Genomic DNA, 18,114 nt, shown 5'->3' on the forward strand with positions numbered 1-18,114 from the left:
TGCGTGTATTTATGCCCTATGAGTGCAGATGCTCTCAGAAGCCAGGAGAAGGTGTTGGAGCCCATGAGCTGGGTTGCAGGGAATTGTGGGCCCCATGACAAGAGTGCTGGCGCTGGACCTGTGTCCTCTGGAAGCAAGCTGTGTAACTGCTGAGCCGTCTTCCTAGCCAGCTCCTCATTTACCTCTGTTGAAAGAAGCCTGTACTGCAGTGTAGAAGCTCTGTGGCTGGCTGTGGCTTAGTGGCAGGACTTTCCCTCTACAGGGGCCTGGGTTTGACCCCAACCCCATCAAGAGGGAAAAGAAAACACTACCACCTTAGACAAGTCTGGACCCCAGCAAGCTGTTTCTCACAGTGCACCACCCTCTCCTTCCTCTTTCCCCACAGCGCCCCTGCAGCGGCAGAATGGGCTGTGCCTCAGTCGTCAAGACTGAAATACAGGCAGTTATTCAACAGTCACGACAAGACCATGAGTGGACACTTAACAGGTGTGTACAAACAAGGATTTAGTGAAATGGAGTCCTTGCTTTAAATACAGATTGTGTCTAGATCCTGCAAGTCAAGAAAGAGTGTTTCCTGGTGTCTGTTTCCTTATTTCTAGGTAGGTTCCTTGTCTCTGCTCTGTTGAGTTGGTAACCCTCTCACATTGCCTTCCCCTCTACTCTGGTAAGCTAGTGCACAGGCCCGGATCCCTCTCCTCTCGCACAGGTGAGCGGGACAGAGAAGGAGCTGTGATCAGGGCACCCGAACTTCTCACAGGTGCCTCTGTGTGAGCATGGAGGCTGGATGCAGGTGATGGGGGTGGGAGGGAGGAACTCTGCTGTCCTGATTGCCCGGTGCTCCTCTCTTTGGTATCATTTCTTCGTCTATGAAAGGCTAAGAATTAATTTGCAGGATCTTGGTGGGTTTTCTAGAGTGTGTTATGAGAAGCGTAATCTTTAATGAAGGTGAACAGAGCCCTCTTATGACCTGTCCAGTCCTGACAAGTGGACAGGGAAGGAGATGAGCTGACTGGGCAAGCCATCATGCAGAGAACAAACACTTTCTAAGATCTGAGTCCTGTCTACTCATGTCTATGCCAGGATGAGAAACGGCAAATCAGAAAGCGAATTCTGTACAATTCTTTTGAGACTTGTGCATGTCCTGCAGCCTAACTGACCCACGGCACAGCCAGCAGCAAATGCCCATGGCTGGTGTGTGTGGATCCCCACCAGCAGACGTCTTGATGTCTTCAAGTTCCGACTCCATCAAGTGTGTTGGGACGCCAGCTGACCCAGCTGCAGAATGACCCTTACTTCCTCGAGCATTTCCCCCGAGAGCATTTCCCAGTGACTTAACTCACACAGCTGGCTAGACACACACTCCCCCTCTCACATAAGTCGATATATATTACCCTGTGTTTTTAAAACCAAGGCCTGCAGGTCTCTGTGTAGGGCTGAGGCTTGTGCCTTTCCTCCGTCCGCGTGAGCGTATCCATTGGTGTCACTCTTGTTCGGACTGTGTTTAGGCGGCCATGTTGATCAGCCTGAAACACATGCAGACACTATCATAGGAACTGAGCAGGTATCATTATCTAGGAATTTGTTACATAAATATGTAACACACACACACATGCACACACACAACAAGGGAGGAAAAGTCAGGGACAAACGATATAGCAACACTGAAATATAGAAGCAGACTTACGAGTAAGTTCTCCCACGATGACAAGCAGCACCTGTGAGAGAGAGCTGACCCTGCAGGTGTGTGGCTGCTGTGGCAGTCCTCTGAACAGCAGATTAGTGCTTTCTCCTCTTCGCAGAGGCGTGTTTCTGTGCTGGGTTGTGTTCTGAAACGTGAGTACACCGTGTGGTTATGCACTGGTTAAGTGTGAGAGCCAGTGTTAGTTTCCCTTTGTTGGACTGAAAGCATCAGTTCCATATAATTGCATTTTTTTCATGTGTTCAGGTCCCCTCCGCAGACACGGAGGGAGGCACGTTGTCTCTGAGAGCTTCCTGTAAGTGGTACTATCTCACCGATGCCCTTATGTATGTACGTGTGCTGCCACAGAGACGCTCTGCCAGATCAGAGCTCAGTTCTGGCCTTCCTTAAAGCCCTGTCTTAGTTTTGGATCTATTTTGATGTTTACAGTGAGGGTTCTAGTTGTAGAGATAGTTGTGATCTTCCAGGGCAGGGAGCAATAAACTTTTCTGTGAGGAGTAAACTGTCCGCAGACTCGTTGCTGGCCGCACAGCAGTTGCAGTTCTTGCATCTTTGACACTGCATCCCCAGAGTAGCCGGTTCTCATCCTGAGACAGTGGCCCAGAAGAGTTTCAGTAAAGTATTTATAAACGATGAGCCGTCCTGGTTGGCCTGCGTGCCATCCTCTGCCAGCCCACGCTGGCGTAGAATTTCCTTCATTACAGAGGTCAGGCACCTCATTTCACTAATATCAGGCAAAGACTTGCGCGCAAATCCCCTGGCACCTGTACCTGGGTAGATAGTCAGTTCCCCACAGTCGCTGCGGCCGAAGTGGGTGCACACTAGTGGAGAGAGCGGTAGCAAGTGAAGGACGCTCTCTCGGACTTTGTTCTGTTTTCATATTGCTAGCTCTCTGAGTAGTGTTACAGTCTAAAGAAGGTGACCAGCAAGCCTTCCTCATCTCACTATGCCCTAATAACTTGATACTCTTTACATTAATTATAAAAATTGTTTAACACTTACTACTCTCAACACTGCCAAAAACAGTGGCTCCCATTCATGAGAACCCCAATCTAGAAGCTGCCTGAATGTCACTGAAGTCTGGTGGGTAATCGTGACGTAATCCCACAATGCTAAGTGTGCAGCAGTGAAGGTTCTGATTACATCACGTGTAATGACCTGAGCAGAGCTAGCCAGGCCGAACAGACGCATTAGGAGTTGGCTCTTCTCACCAGGAAAATTAAAGAGGAGAGGGAAGGGGGCACCCCTGAGGTGCCAGGGGAACTCTCTCTGTCAGTCAACTTAGAAAATGAGTCAAGAACATATGCACATTGTATGTGTGTGTGTGTGTGTGTGTGTGTGTGTGTGTGTACATTAATGTGCACTTTCCTGCCAGTGTATTATCTGTAACCCTGGAACTAGCCCCTGCTGGGTGCTCTGCATGGGCGCCAAGCTTGGTGTTATGGTGCCTTACGTGAGTGATAGATGTGCTCACGAGCCCTGAACACGAGCAAGCCTGTGATTGAGGAGCTGCCCCGCTCCCTACCCCAGCCCTCAGCAACAGGGCCATAGCATCTCACTGGTTAGGATGCTTCCCTTCATTTGAGGACGTTGCAGCCTCTGCTCCTGGCTGTGCAAGAACATGTCCACTTCTGTGTTCCACAGTCAGGTGACATTTGGAAAATAATGAACACCTGGGTTTATACATGGGAAAGGAATCTTCCCATTCCTTGGTCCATGGGTGTTCCTGGGACTACACCTTTGAGACAGTGCTGCACTATGACTTGCCTTTTCCTGCCACTGGCCCAGCACTCAATCTGTGGGTTGCAGTTTTTAGTCTTAGAGCTAAAGCTATTCCTCGCTGGGAATGATGGTGCTTAAGTTGAAAGTGACCTTCAGCTACTCACATGCTTAATGCATATGTGGTGACATGGTCGGTCTATGCAGCGGTGCCATTAGAGGACCTGCTAAGGCCTCTTCCTCTAAGAGTCTCTTAGCTGTGATGAAATCAGCTGGTGGCCTCTGTGACAGAAGATATTCAATCTCTAGGTATAGTGTCTCCATAAAAAAAAGCCCAACATACAAAAAAAAAAAAAAAGGAATAATCCGGCCAAAAGGGCAGACTGCTTGAAGCTCTGGTCTTTGGATTTTTTGAGACAGGGTTTCTCTGTAACAGCCTCAGTTTCCTAGAACCCATTGTGTAGACCAGGCTGGCCTGGAACTCACAGAAATCCTCCTGCCTCTGCATCCCAAGTGCTGAGACTCAAGTCCAGCCCACCCAGCCTGAAGCTCTAGTCTTCTCCACTCCTCACTGGTCACCTGGTCAGCTGAATCTGACTCTCCTGTGCTTCTAGATTCTTCCCTGCTGCTGGGGCTTCTTCTCTTTACCAAAGCTCCTGCATAATTGCAGGGAAGGAGTGCATTGCTGGGGCTGCGTGAGACTGCAGGGAACCTGTGTGCAGCAGAGCTCTGGACTCTCAGGGAGTGTTCGAGGATTCATCTGTGTCCTTTCTCTTCCTGGTTAGGTCCCCAGGCAAGAACTATTCTCATGCAATCAAGTTTACCCCAGGCTCAGCTGGCTTCAATCTGGTAAGGAAGTACAAGTTCCTTGGTTTGTATAAAGTAGAAGAAACTCACTAAGGGGTGTTTTCCTCCCAGGATTTGAGAGTCACATCCTTATTTAAGGAGGATGGAATATACTTAGTTTTTAATGAGCTGTGATAATCACTGCTCTTCAATGACAGGGATAGCATGATACGCCCTAAGAACTTAAAGTATGGTCTAATAATAATTCTTTTTTCTTTTAATAACTTATTTATTTTCATTTTATATGCATTGGTGTTTTGCCTGCATATATGTCTGTGTGAGGATGTCAGATCTTGGAGTTACAAACAGTTGTGAGTTGCCATGTGGGATTTGAACCTCTGGAAGAGCTGTCCGTGGTCTTAACTGCTGATGCATATCTCTAGCCCCTGGCTAACAATTCTTAACCCAAGGCCAGATTCCTTTTTGCCAATGACTTCAGACCATCCTCTGTATTTTTTTACCTATACTTGTTTTTCCTTTAACTGTAACCGTTGTGCCAGGAGTTCATCTAATTCATCTAATATTTAAGTAGTCAGTCATGTCAATTAATGAGCTAATCTTCAAACACCTTACAGCAGCTAATAGTTTCTATAGTGTTATTCGTTCAAGGAGTAAAACAAACCTATACAATATTTAATTAACATTAATTAGTGTGTGTGTGTGTGTCTGTGTGTCTGTCTTGTCGTCTACATGTATGTCTGTATACCAAGTACAGGCCTGGTGCCCTTGGAGATCAGAAGAGTTTAGTGAGAATTTTTGTTTCTTTAAAAAACACAGAAATATTATGGGAATATGTTTGTCTTAGTTAGGGTTTTCTGGCTATGAACAGACACCGTGACCAAATTAATTAGGGCTGGATTACACGTTAAGAGGTTCAGTTCATTATCATCAAGGTGGGAGAATGGCATCCAGGTAGGCATGGTGCAGGAGGAGCTGAGAGTTCCACATCTTTATCAGAAGGCTGCTATGAGGAGGGTCTTAAAGCCCAAGCCCACAGCAGCATATTTTCTCCAACAAGGCCACGCCTGCTCTAACAAGGCCACATATATTCTAATAAGGCCACACCCCTTATAGTGCCACTCCCTGGGCCAAGCATATTCAAACCACCACAGTGTTTCCCAGGTGTGGGGTGTGGGGTGTGGGCCTGCTTCAGGTTGTCCATAGCAGCAGACTAGGCTTTGCCTCATGCTCTTGGGGCCGGGGGCGGGGGGGTGATTTTGCAAACTGCATGTACTTTCTGCCATTGTGTGACATTTGGAATTCTGGGGACTTCTCAGAGGGTAGATAAATGCTAGGGCCCTGAAAGGGGTGGTGGGTTATTGTTTGCAGTTTGTTAAGTAGTCATATGCAAAGAAAAAACAACAAGAAGAAATTAGATATCCTGATCTAAGACAAAGATCAATCTTTCTCCAAGGAACTTGCTGCCCCTAATATAACAATATTGTTGGAACTCTGACTTTATTCCGGGTTCTTTTTCCTTTCCTCTCTCTCCTTTTTCTCTCTTATCTATGTAAGGGAACTGAAAGGGTAGGAAAATGTGGAGAAAGGTGGAGGAAAGAGGAGCCCACCAAGTAGCAAAGACCAAAAGACCAGCTCCAGAAGAGGGCAGCGCCCCCTGGGTGTGGAGAGAGGACTGTGAGCCCCTCTGTAGTGCTGGAACCAAGCCTAGGTCCTCGGAAAGAGCAGTTGGTGCTCATAACTGATGCGCTACCTCTCCAGCTCATTAACTGGTACATTTGAAAAATTCCCTTCATCACTGCATTACCCTTTCTTGTTCTCTACGTCTTCCCCAAGTCTTCCCAGAACAAATGAGGTAATTCATTGAGTATTTTCCTAATGGCTTCACTTCATTATGTCCCTCTGGTGGTGTTTAATTTGTTTCTATGTTTCCTGTAAAATGACAATTAGATTTAGAGTGAGACTTTTCAGATTTGGCACTGTGACACTTGGGGACAAAGATCCTTTATTCTGGGCTGCCCTGTGCACGACCCCATCTCTAGCCCTCACTTTACTGGATCATCTGTACTGGTGGCCAACCCAGAATGTCTGCAGACATTAGCATGGGCCTCTTGAGCACTGCATCACCCTCGGGTGTAAACCACTGAGCAGAGTTTACTTTGCCTTTTGCTCTTGGGCTGAACCTAGTGATGCAGAGTGTATGTACTGCCTTTGAAATGCACACGATTCCCCTGCTAGTGCATATGACCTCCAGTAGGCCTGGATGAGTGCTGCCCCGGCCGGGCAAGCTTCCTTACATTTAAACGTTAACCAAAAATATTTACTTCTTTTTTTTAGACTCATTTCTTAAGAAGCCTGCCTCTTTTTGTCTTGTGTTGCTAGCTGCCTGGAAAATAGGCCTGGTGCCTTCTGCTGACTCGCCAGGTCTTGGCATGTGGTGCAAGCATGTCATGCTCTGCTCTCTGCTCTACAAGGAACTGACTGAGCACATTGTCCTCTCTTCTTCCCGTCTGTGTCACAGACAGCCTGCCTTTTCCTTAGACTAGACCAACTACTGGTGTTCCCTACCTAGGACACACGCAGAGGTCTGGTCCAACCAGCGTCCTAGGCCCCTCTGGACAGGGCTAAGGTGTAGCCTGTGCGCAGCTGGTTGGAAGGGTCCTAGGCTGCTGTCCACTTTCTTCCACTTTTCACTGATGATTTAGCTCTTTTTTTTTTTTTTTTGGTTCTTTTTTTCGGAGCTGGGGACCGAACCCAGGGCCTTGCGCTTCCTAGGTAAGCGCTCTACCACTGAGCTAAATCCCCAACCCCGATGATTTAGCTCTTAAGACATTTGAGGCATCGCTGCTACACTGTTGTATTTTTCTTCTTCACACTAAAAGAATACTTTACTTTTGGTGGCTCTTAGCCAGTGTGGGAGAATGAGAATTTTAAAGACCATTTAGTCTGATTTCCTCAGCTTGTGCTGTTGACCTTGTGAGTAAATGTGAGCTCTAAGTGTGATTGAGAAGTCAGCTGTTTACTGCCTGGATCTCGTGGGCGAGTTCAAGCCAGATGAGGATTGTATCGCTACAGTGAGGTCCAGAAATGCCCCCACCTCAGAGAGGGCCTGGACACTAGAAAGATCAACCCCCACATAGTGAATGGCCCCTGTGCAGGACCTAACTCTCCCATTCTCCTAGGTGGTTTCATTGTAAGCAGACATGCCCATTCATTTATATGTTGCCCCTCACGTCTTGGCAAGAGTTGATGTGTTATGACAGGGCTGCTGTGTCTTATAGACAGGACATAATTTGCTGTTTTATCCTTTATTTTGTCTGTTCTTTGTCTAGCAGGTAGGATTCTAACATTACAAGAACTTGAGTGTAGTGTGGTTTAAAGGGGCTTGCAGGGACCTAGACAGGAGCATTACCATTAAGTCAGCATTGGTCCCTCATACCGAGCATCCTGTTTATCCTTCCAGCAGTCTGAAACAGTGCTGCTCTAGAAGCTGGCACACAGAAAGATTCTTTTGGCCCAGGATCAGAGTAAGGAAAGAGAACTTGCAAGTCGCTGGTGAATAGTAAGAATTGTCCATTTTCGTGAACTGGATTGCATGAATTTTCTGTTGGATTAGGAATCTTTCCGACATTGATCAAGATGGAAAGCTCACCGCAGAAGAATTCATCCTAGCGATGCACCTGATTGATGTTGCTATGTCTGGTCAGCCACTGCCGCCTGTCCTGCCTCCAGAATACATCCCTCCTTCCTTTAGGTAAGTGACATTTTATTCTTGAAAGAGTTTTGCATGGATTCCAAACTTGGCTCTGTTTGCTTTGCTGGCATGAAGATCAGCTTTCCATGAATTGAAGGGTTTACCTCAGTTCCCTGTTAAGCCTGGTCTCCCCCTGGTCTTCTGTACGGAGCACAGGAGAAGCAATCAAGTACAGGACCGAGGCTGTTCACGTTTGCGCCCACCAATACTGAAGCTCACCTATTACCATAAGCTCATAGTGAAGAAGAACCTGAGTGAGCAGACATGGTCACGCCTGCAAATCACACACATTCAAGAAGTAACAAACGTGCTGGTAATGTAGAAAGTATAATCAAGAAAATCATTCTCAAAAATTCCCCAGAATAAACAGACTCAGGAGATAGGTAGTCAGGAGAAGCCTGCAATGTCTGTCACCCCTACACACACTAGTGTATCAACACACCATCCCAGAGTTCCATTTACCTGGTGAGAGACCGTGTAAGACCTGAGACTACATGAGGAGCCTCAGACTTCAGGTGAGGCTTGGGCACAGTTTCTGTTAAAGGGAGAGAGTCATCTCTGCTTCCTGTGGCTGGGAGCAAAATGGAACCCCACAGGTAGAAGGGCAGGCAGCAAAACCTCACAGCCTCAGGAACAGCATTTAGAATGAGAGATTAGATTTGTTTTGCCCTGGCTGTCCTAGAACTCACTGTGGTAGATCAAACCGGCCTTGAATTCTTGTGGCTCTCCCTTCCTCTGCCTTCTGAGGGCTGGGACTGAAGTCGTGTGCTGCCATTCCCAGCTGAGGGAATGTTTTAAGGGTTGACAAGAGTTAAGGGTTTATTGACACTTATTAATAAATGAATTGATTTGTTTTCAGAATGATAAGTATATGTTGTGCTTAGGAGGAACTGAAATAGTGTTTCTAAAGGGAAGGCACTGACCCTAGTCAGCTGCCCTGGGGCCTTCCTTGGAGAAGACGAGACTGACAGCAGCACTGAGTGGTTCCGTAAGCCCTCAGCGGCTGTTCTGACTCACGTGGCAGTCCTAAACTGCTTGTTGGTTTTGGGGCGCATGATGGTTTGGAGAGTGCTGGGAGCCCAGGATCTTACACATGCAAGCGTGTGTCAGCACTGAGCTGCGTCTCTAGCAGCAACATTTTGAGCAAGCGTGGCACTGGGAATCTAATGACATTTAACTGCCTGTTTAAAAACTTTGTGAGAAGAGAAAACCAAATGTACTTTGTCACTGGCAAAGCCTGCCCCACCGTGTGTGTGAGTGAGGTAGTCGGCCCTTCCCGCCCCTGCCTGGTGCGGGGCTGCCCGCAGCTCTGTGTGGTGCTATGTGTTGCTCCTCTGTCTTCCTGCAGAAGAGTTCGCTCTGGCAGTGGGATGTCCGTCATAAGCTCTTCGTCTGCAGACCAGCGGCTGCCCGAGGAGCCATCGTCAGAGGATGAGCAGCAGGTGGAAAAGAAGCTGCCTGGTGAGCGGCCCTGAGTCTGAGCAGCTGAGGGAGGCTCTGGCTCAAGATGGCAGCAGGAGTGGGGCCGGACACACTTGGTTTCTGATGCTTGGCCGTTGCTGCAGCCGCCCAGAGGCAGGCGCAGGCGTTTGGACTCGCTGATGGGAACGTTGAATGCACCTTTACTCCGTCCTTTAAGTGGGATCCGGTTTCCTTCTGTGAAACAAAACGTTTATGGGTGTTTTCATGGAATATAGAACACTCAACTCTGCTGTTAAGGTGGTTCTTGGTGTCACCAGGGCAGCAGTAAAAAGTGAGGGCCACATATCGTTATTTTATTTTGCTAACCAAAGGAGCGTATGTTAGTTTTAATGTGAGCTGATTTTTAACCCTCATTTTAATGGCAAATCTATTGTGCTATTAAGTTAGTCTGATGGTGTGGTTCTGAATTATTGATAAAGCTGCTCAGAGGCAGTTTAAATTAAGTCTCTGTTCTGACTGCTTTGCCGGTGTCACCTGGCTGAGTTTTCCCTGCTCCCCACTTAATTGATTGGCTCAGGCATTCAAGTCCTCCAGCTGATTACGTTGCCTCTTGGTTTGGTTCGGCGATAAAATACTTACTGCAAATACTGACGAGCAAGGCTGTGTGTTAAGCTCAGTGAGGAATTTGAACATCACTGTGATTATACTCTCAGGAGTATTACATTAGGTTGGTCATTTTCTGTGACATAAAGGTCGTGGTATGTCTCAAGCTGGCCAGTCTCACAGCAATCTTCCTGAGTCTCTGAGTGCATGCTGGGATTGCAGGTGCATGCTGCCACACGTGGTTTCCATTAAGATATCAGGCACAGATTTTAATGGAAGATTAAGATCTACCTGTGGTTGGCCAACATGGAGACGAGTGTAGGAATCGCATCTCGGAAGAATGAGTCAGAGGAACGGGGCTGAGAAGGAGCATCTGTCCCCGAGTGTGAGATTGCCACACTCTGATGATGGCAGGAATGAAATTTCCCTGTCAAGCCCAATGTTCTTAGCTGGGATTGTCCTTTTCTGTTGGCAGGACACATTCATTTGTAATTTTAAGCAGGAGATGACACTCTCGGGATATTTTGGGTTTGTGTTTTTCTGGGGTTTTTTTCCCCTGCAGTCAAAGGCATCACAGGACCTGGGCAGTTCTGGCTTTGGGTTTGTATTGCAAGTATGCACCTGCCTCTTCTTTGGAAATGGTTTCCCGTGATTGATACCTGCTGTGTTTCAAAGTGACATTTGAAGATAAGAAGCGGGAGAACTTCGAGCGAGGCAACCTGGAGCTGGAGAAGCGCAGGCAGGCCCTCCTGGAGCAGCAGCGCAAGGAGCAGGAGCGGCTGGCTCAGCTGGAGCGCGCCGAGCAAGAGAGGAAAGAGCGGGAGCGCCAGGAACAGGAGCGCAAGAGACAGCTAGAGCTGGAGAAGCAGCTAGAAAAGCAGCGGGAGCTGGAGAGGCAGAGAGAGGAGGAGAGAAGGAAGGAGATCGAGAGGCGGGAGGTGAGCAGCGCCTCGGCTCCCACTGTGGGGCAGAGTCAGGTGCACCGTCCTGTCCTTGTGAGGTTTAGTGCATGCAGCTTGCTCAGTGCTCACCACCTAGTCCAGAACATGTCATGACCACGTTCCCCATGCACTCTTCTCCCAGCGCCTGGGAGTGCTAACTTACACACTGTCTCTATTCGCCTGCTAATAGAAGGGGAGACGTCCACCTGGATAGTGGAAGCCGTTTCTTGTCTCTCTTGTTTGAGTATACTGCCACCGTCCTCCCATGAGAACCAGACATAAAGATAAGGTTTTCCTTATTAAAAAGTGTTTTGGAGGGACTGGAAAGATGGCTCATTGGTTAAGAGCTCTGACTGCTCTTCTAGAGGTCTAGGGTTCAATTTCCAGCACCTACATGGCAGCTCACAGCTGTCTGTACTCAAATTCTAGGGGCTCTGGCACCTTCTACCATACATGCAAGCCCAACACCAATGCACATAAACTAAATCTTTTTAAAAGGTTTTGTTATCTTCTAGTTAATGCCTTAGAGACAGTGTGTAGTCGTCAGCAGCTTTGTAGTTATATACAGATAACAGGGGGCCGGGGATTGACCACAGCAGCCTAAGTATGTGCGGGGGACCGACATCACTGTCTGTCCTCCAGGGCGTCGCAGTGTAGCTGAGAGTTTGCTACGTGAGGGGCAGTCACACTGAGTGCCATGCGCCCTGCCTAGCAGTCATTGTAGACTAGGTTAACACTTTGAAATTACAGTGTTTCTGTTTTAGAAGAAAATGCATGATTAAGAAGGTGGGAATCCCTGGCTTTTAGAGCGTTGTCTTAGGGTATCTGTGACTGTGACGGAACAGCATGGCCAAGAATCTCTCATACGCCTGCTCGTCTCCAAAGGAAATCAGGGCAGCAACTCAAACAGGGCAGGAACCTGGAGGCAGGAGCTGATGCAGAGGCCATGGAAGGGTGCTTCTCTCTGGCTCACTCAGCCTGCTCCCTTATAGAACCCAGGACCACCAACCCAGGGATGGCCCAGCCCATGGTGGCTCTATTGATCGCAAATTGAGAAAATGTCTTACAGCTGCATCTTATGGAGGCATTTCCTCAGCTGAGGCTCCTTCCTCTGTTGTGAGTCTAGCTTAGGTCAAGTTGACATAAACCCAGCCAGTACAGATATGTTTAGATTGTGCCCAGTGTGGAAATCTGAATGCAAATGCTTCTAGGTTCAAAACTGCACTCAAATAGTTAAATATGGGATTTTCACATTGGGGTGGTGGTTAACCAATGAGGCCATGCAGACACCTAGGGGTGATCTCCATCAACATGTGGACAAGGAACGTTCAACTTACAGGTAGCAACGTCTCCTTCAGCAGAAGAAAGTCACTCTTACTTGGTATTGTCCTTGAGGACTTTAGTAATTACAAAAATTTCCCTTTCTCCCTGTGAGTGTAAACAAGGACACAGTTAGCCTGGGAGGCATGAGGAATGGGCTGGAGTGGGAAGGGGGTGTAGGGCAACTCAGTCAGAGCCGGTGTTGGTGAGTCCTGCAATGTAAGATGTTTCACCTTTAGAAGAAAGGGCTTACTAGGCATTCTTTAAAAAGAGACATTGCACAGTGTCAGAACTAAGAAAATAACAAGCTGTCTGTAACTACAGGCAGCAAAACGGGAGCTCGAACGGCAGCGACAGCTTGAATGGGAACGGAACCGGAGACAGGAACTCCTGACTCAGAGGAACAAGGACCAGGAGGGCATCGTGGTTCTGAAGGCGAGGAGGAAGACTCTGGAGTTTGAATTAGAAGCTCTGGTGAGTGTGGCCTGCACTGGGTTAGCCCAGCACTGGGGCGGGCGTTGACCTCACACTCACCCTGCCATTTTCCTTTGTTGAAGAATGACAAAAAGCATCAGCTGGAAGGAAAACTTCAGGATATCAGGTGTCGACTGGCAACCCAGAGGCAAGAAATTGAGAGCACAAACAAGTCTAGAGAGCTGAGAATTGCGGAAATCACCCACTTACAGCAACAGTTGCAGGTGGGTTCCATGGCTGAGCTTGAATCGCTCGCTTACTCAGCAGACATTCACCATCTCACATTCATCAGGCACTGGGGCAAGCAGGATGCACCTAGGTTGTGTCCTTGCTTGTAAGTAAACCCACAACCATTTCCTAAGGCTGCTCTGGGCAAGGCCTCTGTGGACCCGGAGGCTGCAGCAAAGAACCTCTAGTCTACTGGAGTCTGCTTTCTGGGCTGTTCTCTGCGGGGCTGCCATCACTCGCCACCTAAGTACAGAGGGGTGGGCTTCTCTCTTCCATTCGCTTAGGGCCAGAAGGGTTAGAATTTCAGGTTTTGTTGTTATTGTTTTGTTTTGTACTTAGAATAACATATAATGAGTATCTTAGGGGAAGGCGCCCAGTCTAGACATGAAATTCATTGTGTGATATTTTTAATGCATGCACTGTAATTGTCAGGTCGGGTGCTGGATTTCCACTTGAGGCTTCATGTCAATCTTCAAACCGTTGCAGATTATAGCGTTAGATGGCAGCTTCTCAGATCAGGAATGCTCAATTTGGTGCCATTAGAATATGGAGAGTGCCATAGAGGCTGAGTGGTGAGGGGTGGAGGGATCTTGGAGTAGGAAAAATTCAGTGTGATCCAGGTCTTGTGGACAGTTTCTGTTGAAGCTGTTTTCTGCGACATTTGAGCAAAGGTCTGAAAGGAATGGTAAGTTGAGCTTTGGGTATATGTAGGGAGCAAGCTCAAGGCAAGGGAAGAGCTGTGACTGTCCTGAGGCTGTCCCAGGCGATGGGAGGCAAGTCACAGCACTAAGACCACGGGCGGGAGCAGGTGGGAGTCGGGTCACAAGGAACACGTTCGTCAGTGGGATGTTGGCCTTCCTTTGATAATTGCAGTGAGTTTGTGCATCAAGTGTTTTCGTGGGTATGAGAGTGGCGGCCATGCTGACAGGGTGGGTACAGTGGAGTGCTGGAGCACCTCTGCCTTCCTCTTGCTGCCCTCCTGTCGGATGCTGGCATTATCCAGGCGGTCTGTCGGTGTCAGGCTCTTTCTCTCAGCGTGTTGCTAAGGGTTTACTCATGTTGAGGGAGTAAGTAGGCTCCTTTCGCTCTAGGTAAGTATTCCACTATTTACCCAGTTTGGGAGCTAAAATCATTTTCCTACATTTTTACTTATTATGTGGGGGACATGCATGTGGAGGTGAGCTCGAGGGTGGTGTTTCCTCTCCTGCCATGTGAGTTCATGTTATCAGCTTGATGAGTCTTCACCAGCTGAGCTGTCATGCTTGCTCCAGTTTGGGAGAATTTATGTGCAGGTCTTGTGTGGAAACGTTTTGCTTCCCCTGGGCAAACCTTTCCCTGTGAATTGCTCTTCATGGGCTTGGTGAGCACCATTGGTGTGTTTGTCCATTACTCTGACAGCTTAGGTGAGCGGTGGGCTTGCTCCTCCTCCTCACCAGCATCTGATATTTTGAGCTTCACCCCTTCAGGTGGGGACGTAGCGCTGTGGCCTTGGTTTGCACCTCTGCATTCTAAAGCTGTTGAGCGCTGTTTCGGGTGTTCACTGGCATGTGCATTTTGTTTGAACAAATCTTTGGTCTCTTTTTATTAGATTGAAGAATGTTGAGTTCCTTACATTTTTTTTTTCTATCAGCGAGCCATTGATCAGATAACTTGTTTTGCTGATATATGACATTTTCACCCCCAGTTTCACTTAATCCCTTCGCTTGTGGTGTTTTGTTTGGTTGACGTTTGAGATAGGATCTTGCCGGGATCTGCCCTGTATCCCTGGTGGTCTGAAACTCTGTAGACCAGGCCTGCTTTGTGCCTGGGGCACTCATGGGGCCTCTGCTCTCCAAGTACTGGTTCACGGGCATGCGCCTGCGCCGACAGGTCCACTTGCTGGTCATTTGTGGCATTTTCCTAAGGGCAGATGGTTTATGTTTGATAAGGTCCAGTCTGCTAATTTTTCCTTTGGTTCTAAGAAATTAAGAGATAAGTACATTCCGTATGCTTTCTTTGGGCTGTTTCTTGTGCTTGGGTCCAAATCCACTTCAAGTTGATGTTGCATGCAGTGAAGATGAGGGTAAGACTGATCTTTATCCATACAGATAGGTACTCGGCACCATTGGCTGAAAACTCCCCTTCACTTCCCTTGGTAGCCACCGAAAGCTAACTGAATATTCTCTTACAGGTCTGTTCTGGATTGTGTTCTTGCTCTGTCAGTCCTTTCTCCTGGTTGTCCATAATCACGGTGATAAGTAGTGTGAATTCTCTATAACCCCCCTCTCTCTCTTCTCCATTTTATCTTCTGTCTCTCTGAAATCCTTTACGTTGCCAACACAGGAATTGCTTCTTGGGTTTCGTTTTAAAATTAAAAAAACAAAACAAAACACAATTATGTTGAAATTCCTTGCATTTATAGGTTAATCTGAAAAGATCTGTCATCCTAACAATATCAAATCACATGGCCTTGCGCTTGGGTCATTACATATTACAGCAGAACCTTTCATTTTCAGTGTACCCATGTTAATCTCTAAGATTTTCCTTTTATAGCCTGTGTATCTTCTGTTTCCTTTTTTCTTTTGTTTTCAATCTTACTGCATTGAACAGGACCTCTAATAAATATATAGTTATAGTTATATACATATAGTATGTATGTTATATATAATTATATATGTATATAATATATGTGTCTATTCTTTCTGTATATATTCTATAAGAAGTAAGTGCTTGTCTTGGGCCTTAGTCATGGATGGGCGGCTGGTTGGGCCCTTGTTTTGTTTGGCCCCTACTGATATGACAGAGGTTTCTTCCCTCTATTTTGTTAATAAGGTGGTTCACAGTGATTGAACTTTGAACATTAAGCCAGGGGTCCATTCCTGACTAAGCACACTCTGTCACAGTGTATAATTCATAAACATTTTGTTAGGTCGTTTTCTATTGTTTTATCAGGAGTTTCTCATGCTCATCCATGGAGACTGATTGGAAGTTTTCTTGTGAATGTCCTCATCTAGTTTTGGCATGAGGTTAATACAGGCCTCAGAACATAGATTGGTACTGAATGTTCTTCTTCCTGGAACTCTAGAGATGTTGATGTTGAGGCATTTTGGTGACGGTTAGTAGTGAAAGCTCTAAGGTTTGTTTGTTGTGAGACTTTCTAATTGAAAACTGTATCCAAGCTGGGCAGTGGCACAGGCCTTTAATCTCAGTGCTAGAGAGGCAGAGGCAGGTTCAAAGCCTGCATGGTCTACAGAGCAAGTTCCTGGACAGCCATGGCTACACAGAGAATTCCTGTCTCAGAAAAATCAAAAAAAAAAGTAAGAAAATTGTGTTCTGTAGATAATAAAGCTACTGAAACTTTGTGTTTCTTCACGACTCTTTCAATATGTATGTTTTAATTAGTTTGTTCAATTATCTAAATGATCAAATATATATTCATAGAGCTGTCAGTCAGTCTGTAGCATCTGTAGTGATGTGTCTGTCTGTCTTCCTGGTAACTACCATTGCCTCTCACTCTCTTCCACTGGCTCAGCTCCTCCCTCCTGCTCCCCTTCCTGCTCCCCTGCCTGTGCTTCCTCCACCAACCCATCGACCAATCAGGAAGCTTACTGATTTTATTGTTTTCTGTCCTCCCTCCCTCCCTCCTTTTCTTGTTTTGTTTCATGTATACCTTTGGCTGTCCGGGAACTGGCTCTGTAGCCCAGGCTGGCCTCTCACTCAAGAGATCTGCCTGTCCCAGCCTCCAGAGCACTGGGATTAAAGGTGTGGATTAAACCATCTTGGCTTTATCAATACTCTTCAGACAAGCTCTTGTCTATGATGATTTCTCTGTGATGTGTTTTTGTTATATTCCATCAACTTAAGTGCTCTTCTTGTCATTTTTCTCCATTTACTTATTTTGGGTTTAATTTAATTTTTCTCCATTTATTAGCAGGATTATTATAACTATTTTGAATTATAATTATTGTCACCACAGCCATAGCTGTATTCCATGAGGTTTTAGACATTACATTTTCATTTATTGACTTTTGTCATTTCTTTTATTTCTAAGTAGACTTATATTGTTTGGCTTTGAAGTGTGTATTTATTTTTTGTTTACTTATGTCATCAGAATGAATATTTTGTGTGACTTTAGTCCTTTTAAATATATTGAGACTTTGAATCCAGTATAAGCTTAGTGAGTATTCCCCTATACCCCTATACAACTACTGGAAAAATATATGTATCATGTTTCACTGTGGTGGTGTGTCTTTTAGCCAGTGAGAGCAAGCTGATTTATAATGGAGTTCAAGGGCCCTTACAGATCTGTGCCTTTGTGGTGTTGGCGGTGCTGGGGATCCCACACGTCTGTGAGCATTCTAGGCAACACACTCCCAAGTTAGACCCTCCCCCTGTGACTGCTGCCGTCACTCAGAGAGGAGCATCCTCCCTCAGAAGAGTTTCCCATTCTGTTCTGTCTGTTGTTTCCTGTAATTGAATGTAGCATCGGTGTGAGATTGAGGCTGTGATCAGGAAAATAACTAGTATGAAGTTCATGGCCAGAAATTGTTTTCAAATATTAAAAAATATCTTTACTTTTTTGAAGTATGTTCTTCTGCATTGTAGCTCCTTTATTTTATTTATTTATTATTTATTTGTTCATTTGTTTTGAGATGGGAGTCTCACTCTATAGCTCTGGTTGACTTTGAACTTAAGGAAATTCACTTGCCTCTGTCTAGTGCTTAGCTTAAAAGTATGAGCTGCCATACCCTGCCCTTGAAGCTTTCTAAAATTAGCTATTACTGAGAAATCTGGGCAAAATGTTACCCAAAGATATTTAGGGTAAAGATCATGTGCTCCGTGTGCCACAGTTGTGACTGAACACATTTAGTACCAGACACAGAAGTGTTCATTATTGGTAGATGCAGATCCTGGATAACTAGTGAGGTGAGCGCAGCTCATGCTTTGAGGAAGAGAAACACACAGGCAGTAAGGCCTTCGCTCCTCCTGTTCATTCACACTCTGCAGGCAGTCCTGGCGCTCTTGGTGTCAGTGTGACCCTATTGGAGAAACTTAGAGCATAAGGTTTTTTTTTTAAAGATTTGCTTTAATTCTGTATGCCTGTGTGTGTATCTGTGTTTCTGGGTATGTGTCTGTGTGTTTGTCTCTGTGTCTGTGTGTAGGTATGTGTG

At 46.4% G+C, this 18,114-nt stretch overlaps 1 protein-coding gene across 2 annotated transcripts in view; it reads left to right on the plus strand.

Annotated features, from left to right (window-relative positions):
• The window catches only part of Itsn1 (intersectin 1), a 182,052-nt gene that overhangs the window by 72,440 nt on the left and 91,498 nt on the right, over positions 1–18,114 (plus strand). For both annotated transcript variants that reach the window (NM_001136096.4, NM_019227.2), the window contains 7 exon segments: positions 386–486; positions 4,204–4,267; positions 7,839–7,976; positions 9,325–9,437; positions 10,677–10,939; positions 12,587–12,736; positions 12,820–12,960. In NM_001136096.4, coding sequence (NP_001129568.1) covers positions 386–486; positions 4,204–4,267; positions 7,839–7,976; positions 9,325–9,437; positions 10,677–10,939; positions 12,587–12,736; positions 12,820–12,960 — 970 coding nt within the window.

The sequence above is a fragment of the Rattus norvegicus genome, chromosome 11, assembly GCF_021556685.1.
Source record: "Rattus norvegicus strain SHRSP/BbbUtx chromosome 11, alternate assembly SHRSP_T2T, whole genome shotgun sequence".
Taxonomy (NCBI): Eukaryota; Metazoa; Chordata; class Mammalia; order Rodentia; family Muridae; genus Rattus; species Rattus norvegicus.